Raw genomic sequence first — 10,388 nt, forward strand, 5'->3', positions numbered from 1 at the left:
GTCATGAAATACTGAAAAGTACTTGGACTGTCCCACGTCTTTTTACCAGTAGTGGCGGGGCTGCCTGTGCCATTTCATCCTCAGTTAATCCTCTGCTCATACTCACAGAGCCATACATGGCTATTGTGCGTAAGGCTATTAAAAAGGCAAGCTGGGAGATCAGCCCTGCCCTATGACCCAGGGCACAAATGACCAATTTTATGTGTCAGTGGCAATCAGTTACTCTCTTACGTCTCTCCAAGTCTTCTACCCTTTTCCCCAGAACCAAAGTCAGATCTGTGACAATTTGTGATGTGCAGTTTTGTATGCAGTAATCTACATCAGTTGCTATGGTGACTGCTAAGTCATGGACTTGTGCTTTATGGTTTTGGCTGCAGAGTAACATTTGCTGGGTGGTTCCTGTGTTTAGGGGTGCAGATTAAAAATTTCCAAGTTGTCTCAGCGTTTGGGGCTGCAGTGCAACGTTTGCTGAATTGTTCATGCGTCTGAGGCTGCGGAGTAACATTTGGCGAATCGTTTCTGCAATTCCGACTGCAGAGTAATATCTACTGTGTCATCTATGTGTTTGAGGCTGCAGAGAAATGTTTGCTGAGTCATTTCTCCATGTATGGCTGCATGCAGAGTAATGCTTCCTAAGTCGTTTCTGTTTATATGACTGCAGAGTAATATTTACTTCGTTGTCTATGCGTTTGAGGCTGCAGAGTAACATTTGCCGAGTCGTTTATGCGTTTGAGGCTGCAGAGTAACATTTGCCGAGTCGTTTATGCGCTTGAGGCTGCAGAGTAATGTTTGCCAAGTCATTTCTGTTTCTGTGGTTCTGAGGAGCTCTGACGCCGCCGCTGCTGCATGATACCGCGTAACCTTCTCCCCACACGGCGCTGATGTGATGGAGAAGCGAATCACTCGCTTTGCGTGCAGCAGTGCATCATAAAGCTCTCACTTCCGGCTCAGCTGCAGGCAGGCTGAACACTCCATGCTGCTATTTTTACCTGTCCTCTGGCACAGCCTTCGCACTGGAGCAGCAAGCGGGCAGCAAGCGGGCAGCACGCAGGGAGCAGGGCACCGGGTAGCTTTAGGATTGGAGAGAGAGTGGAAGGAGGCTGAAACAAGAATGCTGGAGAGAGAGGGAGAGAGAGAGAAGGTCTGCATCTAACAGTACCACAGAGCAACAGCAAGTCCTGTCAAAAAAGCCTTCCACTTCTCGCAGTTTACAAACTGTTTATTTTTTAAGGTAGAGAACATAAAGTGTAGCAGAGGGACCCAGCATGATCTCTTTCTTAATTTTTGCTCTACGGCGTCGTTTTCACTGATTTTATTTCTTTGCAGGTATGTTTTGCATGTTTTTTTTCACAATGAACTGTTTTCAAGCCAAAAGTGCCAATGGCAGCTGCAGATGATGTGAATGGATTTATCCATGTGCTCTTCACTTAGCAATCGATTAACGATGTCTCCGCTGATTATGTGACTGATTATATCATACCGTGCCGTTTGTTACACTTTGCTGTGGAATGCAAAAGGGGAATTTCAATGTTCCTTTGAGTTATTGCTATTTTAAGGCGCGATATAGGGTGTGGCCAATAGCATTTGATGATGAAAAATCAGAAATTTCTGTTAAACAAAAGGACGGTTGCATGCGCAGGCAAAAATAAGGCGCATAGTTTTCTAAACAACCAACGATGCCTGGTGTATGAATACTGCGGGTGGAATATTATGTTCGAAAAAAGGCAGAAAGCAGAAAGATGAACATGGATGAAGCCAAGCACGGTTGGCGTGAGTGGCGAGCTCAGCTGCGGTCGGACTGTCTCGCTTTTCACGCAGCGCACAGACACACGCGTGCAGACAAAGCCGTCCCTCCACGGCGGGCAGGTGGACCTCCTCGTTCCCACTCACCTCAGGCTGCAGCGGCTGGCTTCCCGCAGCAGCGAATGGGAACAGATCCCCGGACAGCCGAAGCCGCTACTGCGATTCAGCCGCGGCCGAATAAGTGCTGCGCCACAGCATGTTGCCTTGGCAACCAGGCCTGTCGCAAGCAGTCAGAGCTCTAAGGTTTATCAGCAATCAGCTGGGTGGCAGCACTGACTCAACATAACACTGATTAATAATTATACGAAGAAAAAGAAGAAACTGGTTTCGAAATGAGCCCCATTATAAGGCGCGTATGAGTCTGAGCGTCGGTTTCATACACAGGGGTTTGCCTGTATCGTTAGACGCTAACACTGAGTCCACAGTAGCAGCGTCGACCATATTAGGCTGCTCAGAGCCCATTGGGTGGAGGCTAAGTGGAAATTCTTGTTTACGGTTTTCTATATAATTCATCCAGAGCTTCTTAGCATAATCTTATTTTAAGCAGAGGAACATCTGAGTAAAAATGAGATGCGGTTTTGACTGCTTGGAACGGAAAGATATCGTAAGCGGGCGGGCAGGGCTCTTCGAATATTACCAGACAAAAAGCCTCCTCCCCGGAGTCCATCTTGCCGTCTCCCCGCTCTGTGAACATGTGGGTAAAATGGCTGCCATGCTCTTGGGCGAAGGGCTTGCAGCAGCCCCTGTAGCAGAACAGCGCCCCGCGTATTTATCGAGACCGTCCGCGGTTACCGTTCGAGTCACAGATGCAGCTCACGGCCGAGACCATTTCATTAACCATTATGACGTCTGTTTTCGTGTAAAACATGACTTGCATTACTAATACCAAATAGTAAACATACTAGAAAATATTATATTTGCATACATAGATCGTGAATCTGGCAGGAACTCTGACCCAGTTGTATTTTTCGCCATAAGCGAGACACAGGAAGTGCCTTTTTAACATTTCTGCTTGCTTACTATGATGCACTAATGGGAAATGCACAAGCGGACGCATGTTACCGTAAGCAAATGTGCAAATATTTATGGGTATTCATGTAAATTCGTAGCATTACACAGATATTTGCCTTTACATAAACAAACGTGCCCAGATAGAACAGGCCCTTTCATGTAGCCTATGCATGTATTCATGTATTGAGAGAATCACAGACAAAAAAAAGTGCCTTTGGGGGCCGTATTGTGTGCTCACAGATGATATCACAGAAAGAAACTAGCTTAGAGGTGTGTGTGTGTGTGTGCGTGTGTGTGTGTGTGTAATAAAATTGTGCTTTAATGTCAGTGTCTATCCACAAGAGGGGGACAAAAATGATCAGAATAAATAGCAGAATAAGAAGATCTATACATTAGAAAATGCATTAAAATCAACAATATTCAAATGTTAAATGTTAGAAAGCTCTATTAAACTATAGTTATACCTACAGTGAATTATATCTAATTATAACAATATATATGTACAGTGATTGGTAGATGAACTGCACTTTGTGATGGTTCCGATACCTTGTGTAAAGTATTGTCCTTCATTACCAGTTGCCTACACAACGTACATAGACAATACTTCCTCTTTCTGATTTGCAGCCTTCTTACTAACACAGCTCGTGCTGCCCTCCCTGCAGATGACGGTGGTGTCGGTCAACACCAAAGACCTGATGGACAGTGTCCACGCCCATGCGATTCTCAGCTCGCTGAACGAGCAGCGCACAAGCGGCTTGTTCTGCGACGTAACCATCGTGGTCGAGGACATCAAATTCAAGGCTCACCGCAATGTTCTGGCTGCCTCAAGCGGATACTTCCGGAGCACCTTCTCCACTCCCGAGCCTGGTTCATCGAGCCAGGTGCTGGAGCTGGTGGATCTCAGGTCCGAGGTTTTCGCCTGTATCCTTAACTTCATCTACAGCTCCAAAGTGGCTCCTACGGGTGTTGAGGATATCAGGCTGCTGGTGGCCGCAGGAAAAAGGCTTGGCATCCCCTTTCTGGAGAACATGGTGGAACAAGAGAAGCGAGGCCCCAGTGTGCCCGCCTGCCAATCCCGGCAGCCAATCAAAGCAGCCAGTCCAAGCAATACCCCTACGTCCATCAATCCTCAACTGCTGAAGAACGAGACAGCCCGGGCCGAAGAGGTGGAAGGTGCCAGTGGTCCCCGGATCACCAATGCTTTCTCCATAACAGAGGCAGGAGCTCCCTTGGGCCTGCGGGGCGAGGGGAGACGACCTGCCGAGCCGGACCTCCTCCTCACCCAAAACTCCGCCCCCGCATTATGCGAGTCTGTGCACAATCTCTCCGAACACTCATATGCTGTGAGCCAGGGAGGTGAGAAGGAAGGCGTGGCTCCCTCTCTGGCATTGCCCAAATCAAAAATATACCAGAGCTCAGGGCCACTAAAGAAACGGCACAGGCCTGCCACACTCGCCCTTGGCACTCCTGTGCCGGCCAGCGGCGACTGCCAGATTTCAACTGCCGCTATGGCCACCCCTACAGCATCCACCCTGACATCCATATCCTCAGATACCAGCGATCAGGTAAGCAGCACAACAGAGCTACCTGTGAGCGAGCATGCCTCAGCACGAGTGACAAGCCCTCCGTGTCCATCGCTGCTGTCCTCCCGCTGCCATTCCTCCCCAGAGACACTCGGCAACAGAGCAACTCCCAGCAGACACTCACAAATCCCCAAGAAGAGGTTTGCAAGGTATTTGTTTTGCAAGTTCTGTTGCAGAAAATTCATGCACCTGAAACGACTGCGCAACCATGAGCAGGTGTGCAACAAAGACCAGACGACTGAAACCGAGTGCGGCCTCAGGGGTACAGAGGACATAGATAGGTCTTCTGAAGGTGATGAACAAAGTACAGTTGAGAGGGAGATCTCACTGCAGCCATCTTTCTGCTCAAACGACCTCTCGACTTCTAAGGGGTCGACTGAGGAACCGCAGGAGTTGGATGGAAGAACCAGGAAGGTGAAAGACAAGAGGGTGTACACATGTGTTGTATGTAAACGGGCCTACGTGACCCTGTCCAGCCTGAGGAGACACGAAAACGTGCACTCCTGGCACAGGGCTTACCCGTGTCACTACTGTGACAAGGTGTTCGCCCTGGCCGAGTACCGCACCAAGCACGAGGTCTGGCACACAGGGGAACGCCGCTATCAGTGCATCTTCTGTCTGGAGACCTTCATGACCTACTACATCCTGAAGAACCATCAGAAATCCTACCACGGGATTGACCCCCGGATGGTCGTCAACAGGAAATCGGCCAACGGCAGTTTCAAGGGCAGTATTTATCCCATTAAGCTCTACAGGCTTCTACCGATGAAGTATCGAAAGAAGCGGTACACATACAGTCACACCTTCCCTGAGGAATCCCCCAACAAGACCTTCTCCCTGGGTTGCAGCTCACCCACGGTCTCTTTCGATGAGAATGGCACAAATGTTGTCTGTTCGAGTGATTCTTTGTTCAATACGCCTGTAACATTCATGGCAACACCTAAAGTGATCGCATCTGTGACTCCCCACATCACTTTTGATCAGCCTTGTGACCAAGATGTAGTTCAGCCCTTGTCTTCCGAAGGAGTACCTTCACTGAGACCAAGGCCTTCAGTGTCTTCCATGAAGGAGGTGTGCACCAACTTCACTTATGATGACAACAGTGGCCCATCAGTCATCAGATATGGTTGCATGCCTTCCCTTGCATCAAATCCAGCTAATAAAGTTTCTTCTGTGATTAGGCAAGGCGATGATAATTCCCCAGCAGCACTGAAGATTTTCCAAAATGACAAACCCTTCCTAGATCAAAACCATGATAGATCTCTTAACTTAGAGAACCGGCTGGAGACCCTCACTGGTGCTTCCCATCATACTGAAACTATGGCTGATTATCTTCTTGGGAGGGATCAGAGGAAAACCGAAACTTACATTGCCAAGCCTGCATGTCCAGGACCATCAGAGGGCAGTCGGGTTCTTCCTCTCTGCCAGATCACAGTAAAGATTGGTGAAGAGGCCCTCGTCTGCAGGAGGATAAGAGGTTCTAAGCTTTTTTCAAGAAGAAGGAAGAAGAGCCATTGTCAAGCGGACAAGGAAGACCTGAAGAACAACATAGAAAGGAGTGGCCATTGCCCAGACCTACGTCTAAGAACTGGGGTCACTTCGCGCGGGGAAACAGAAGCATACGATGATGCCACTGACCATGACACGGCAGACCAACTTTGGCGTCCATACTATTCCTACAAACCTAAGAAAAAACCAAAGAAGTTGAGATGTAAGAGAAGACGGAGTCATAGCAGACATGTGAAGGGAGGCATGAAGGTCCTAGAACCCAAGACTCGGGGGAGCTGCGTGGATATGGGCTACAGCCTAAACGACACGACCTCATCAGACAAAGCGGAGACTAGAAGCCAGTCGAAGACCAGTGGTGACAAGATGACTTATACGTGTGACACCTGCAGTGCCGTGTTTTTCACCTTGTCCTCGCTGCAGACACATGTGATTTCTTGCCGCCCCTGTTTCTGCCGGGTTTGTGGTAAGCTGTGCACCTCTAGGGACAGCTTCGATGGCCCCGAGGAAGACAAGGACCTCGTCTGCAAATCCTGTGTGGAGAACGGCACCTGCTTCGAGAATACCACCAGGGCTGTGAGCACGGAGAAGCGTTATCATTGTGCCTTCTGCCCTCAGCGCTTCCTGTATCTCGCCACCAAGAGGAGCCACGAGAAAAAGCATATAGAGAAACACAGCAAGGGCTACAGCTGCTACTACTGCCCCAAAATCTGCAAAACGACCATTGCTCTCAGTATACACCAAAAACGGCACTTAATTAAAGCTGAGTTTGGAGATGGTGATAGCAAGTCACCACCAAGGACTACATACGCTATACCCGGAGCAAAGCGAGCTCCGAAACAAGAGGCTTGGGAGCTGAACGTAGATTCATCTGTAGCCCTTAAGCTAGAGGAGCAGGAGCGGGTTAACAGCAATGACTGTTATCAAGAAGTCAAACAAGCCCGAGAAAAAATGCTGAGATCGTTTCGCGACAGCCCCGTGCTCCCGTACCCTGCCGAAGAGGCCGTAACCAAGGACAGAGTGAACGAAGTCGGTCCAGAGAACCTACAAAGCCAGGCCTGTGTCTATGAGAGGGACCTTAAGGATGGGCTCAGCTACAACAAGAAAAGCATCAAACCTCCCATGGGAACAGATCACAAAGCTGGACTTCAGTTCCTCTGCAAGGAGGAAACATCTTTCCACCATGACCCTATGATATGGCCAAAGGATCCCAGCAGAAATGGACCCCTGGGTTAGGTGGCAAACCACGCATTTACCGACTCCCTACTTCTGCATCTATTGATGATTTAATTCCCTACCTGAATATGATAATGTACACCTATGTAGATTTTTTAAATAAAAATATTTATGTAAATATAATATATTTTTCTTCACTCTAAAAATAATTGGTAGTTTTTCATTTTTTTAAAAGATGTTATTTTTATTTTTATATTTTTAAATTTCCTTTTTGGGAATAGCTAACAAATAACTTCCTCCTGCTTTGTGGTAGAATCAGTATCCATCATTTCATTTCTTATTGCGAAAAATAGCTGCTAAGCGACGGTAGTTTCTCTATGTTTAACGCCTTTAAAAGCTTTCAGTATGTTTGCATTAATACGAGATCTATGTATTAGTATGCTTTTAGAAGTGCCATTATTTTCATCATACGGCTGATTAAAGTTTCCACATTCATACAATATTTAAAGTGTAACATATGATGATTTAATTCTTCCACATTTCTACCATGTATAATTCCACAGTAAACTGCAACGTCGTAACAAACCTATGTCACCATACGAGTGCTTCACACGTAACTGTCGTTAAACACAGTAATTAAGGAAATGAATAAGAAGGGATCAACAAACAGAAGGCATGCATATATTGTGTGATTATGGGGTAAATCTCTGGTGAAGAGGGGGGAGAAGTATATAAAAGGCTGGACTCAGAGCCACCTCTAATGGGGTTCCTTTATTCACCGTGGGACACAAGGACAACCCCGTATCACCGCAGACATTACCATGCTTCAGATTTACAGACTGCAGCCATTTGTGTCACACAGTCAGGCAATTAAAAATCCATTGTTTTTGCTAAGGTTGACCTAGAAGATGGGCAACCTTATAATACCAACCACTAGTACCCTATAATAGATTTTGATGACCCGGGAGAGAGGGCTTGGTAATTTTTCGCCAACCAGGGCTTGAGACAAATTTTGAGGGGGGGTTCACTGGTCATTTTACTAACTGGTCATGTGCCTGATCGGTGACAAAAGATTGCGGGGGCTAGGCGGTTAAACCTATTATCAAACTACATGGGCTATGTATCTGAAATGGGCTATTTTTATTTTGCTTTCTCTCCCATTAACATTGTTTCTATTTATTTTATCTGATGGGATTTGATTATTTGGATCATTTTAATCTATTACTTTGTCAGTCACCTTCCAATCAACACCCTGACACAAGTTCCTGCTATGAAAACATAAATAAATTCAACAATTTGTCGCTCTTACACCTATTTGCCTTTTTTTTGTTCGGAATAATATTCTTGGTCACAAAGCTTTACAGGTTACATTAATCTCACATCCACTTGGATAATGAAATTAAACCTCATACATCTTCCTGCATTCATCACTGTGGAGAAAAAACGCAGTAGTAGAGCTGTAGTCTCTACACGTCTGTAAAAGCCAAAGTACACGCCCCCTTCTCGTTCGCTCGGATTTGCATTGTATACCTGATCCTGAAGGGGGCAGTGTTGCATTCTCATCAACGTGGGACCGCGTTCCAAGTTTCTCTGGAACATTGACACAGCAATGAGCCATAAAGTGAAGATTGCCAAATCAAGTAGTAATAACTCTTCAGCGAGATATTTAACCTGAATGCCTTCAGGATAAAATATTCAGCGGTATAAAATATAAAATTTAAGTGATATAGGTATATACAAGTAACAAAAAATACCTTGACATAAAGAAATATGTGTTTAAAATATAATATGTTCATGAGAAGTGGTTGGAAGATAGAATGATGAATGAAGATCATAAAAATGTTCAATTATACTTCTACAATTTGCACTGTGGAAATATATTCAAGGTAATAGATTCAAGTGGCCACGTGAAAAATACGGTTATTGAGGTTTCTTAGAAAACGAAGCTGCCCCTAATCTGCTCTGAAGAAGGATTCAGTAAAATCTGCATTTGTTGACATCCTCCAAAATGGAGTGAAATCATGAATGCAGTGCCTTTCACTTCCAGCAGAGGGTGTACATTCACGCATATCAATGCTAAACAAAATTTAGCTGAGAAAATTAAAAAAATGTAATAAATAAATTTTATCTGTCCCTAATGTAGCCATTTCAAACTGTCTGTAGACTCGGTCTAATGATAGTCCAAATATGTGCGAAACATCTATCTATTTTTTTTTTTCAATTATAAAACCACTTTACACACACACACACACACACACACACACACACACAGGGGCGGCATGGTGGTGCAGTGGTTACCTGTGACCCAGGTTCCAGTCTCTGCCTGGGTCACATGTGTGTGGAGTTTGCAAGTTCTCCCAATGTCATCGTGGGGTTTCCTCCGTGTACTCCGGTTTCTCCCCACAGTCCAAAAACATGCTGAGGCTAATACACACACACACACACACACACACACACACAAACACCAACTGTTGCTCATTAACCCATGTCATCGCTTTAGGTACAGCTCAATATTTCAGGTGGTACAAACATAATTTTGACACCATACACTAATGCTTACAGTTGGACTGAGATTTTACGTACATCGCACTTTTATTTAAACTCATTATGCTACATCTCATAGTAAAAAAAATACGTAACGTCCCCTGAAGGTAAGTTTGAAATCCTATTTCTTTTACAAATCCTTTGCTTTAAGTTTAGCCTGCTGTTGGTCTGAAAGGTGATGAAATTCACGATTCATGATTCACACTAAAAGTATTTTGTTTACAGACCCTACGCATCTCCTCACAGTCAATCGTATAAAGTTCCCTGTGCATAAAAGATCACCAGATTCACATGAAATTTAATTAGCTCAAATATCTAAGCTCCCATGCATTATATTGTGGATGGATACATTAAAGTACTCAGGTTAGGCAGCCAAACATTCATCCATCCATTTTATGTAACCGCTTATCCCATTCAGGGTCGCAAAGGGTCCGGAGTCTATCACGGTGGCTACAGACGCAAGGCAGGAAACCACCCAGGATGGGGTACCAACCCATCGCAGGGTACACTCACACACCAGTTACTCACAAATGCACACCTACGGGCCATTTGGCAATGGTAGCCCAACAGCTCCTGTTATATAGCACAGCTTCAAATTGAAACCTGTCCTCTAGATTATAAACGATTATACCCAGTGTAGCGACGCCGGAGGCCACCTGCTGGATATAGGATGTCACAGTTCGCTACTTTAAAATTCAGCGGTTATGAATTTCAGGCAAATCTTAACTACTTCATTCCACGGCAAGCATAAACTTGAGAAAAATC

The 10,388-nt window shown here is 45.5% G+C and overlaps 1 protein-coding gene across 2 annotated transcripts; it reads left to right on the top strand.

The window, feature by feature from the left end:
- Positions 1-1,109: 1,109 nt before the first annotated feature.
- On the top strand, positions 1,110-8,387 carry zbtb38 (zinc finger and BTB domain containing 38). Of its 2 annotated transcripts, none has more exons than XM_048980140.1 (2): positions 1,110-1,326; positions 3,439-8,387. In XM_048980140.1, exon 2 carries the CDS (start codon positions 3,477-3,479, stop codon positions 7,137-7,139), a length of 3,663 nt encoding a protein of 1,220 aa, XP_048836097.1. In that variant the 5' UTR covers positions 1,110-1,326; positions 3,439-3,476; the 3' UTR covers positions 7,140-8,387. The 2 variants fall into 2 exon arrangements, with proteins under 2 accessions (XP_048836097.1, XP_048836096.1); XM_048980139.1 differs by having other exon boundaries at positions 3,477-8,387.
- Positions 8,388-10,388: the final 2,001 nt, after the last annotated feature.

Source organism: Brienomyrus brachyistius, chromosome 17, assembly GCF_023856365.1.
Source record: "Brienomyrus brachyistius isolate T26 chromosome 17, BBRACH_0.4, whole genome shotgun sequence".
Classification (NCBI taxonomy): domain Eukaryota; kingdom Metazoa; phylum Chordata; class Actinopteri; order Osteoglossiformes; family Mormyridae; genus Brienomyrus; species Brienomyrus brachyistius.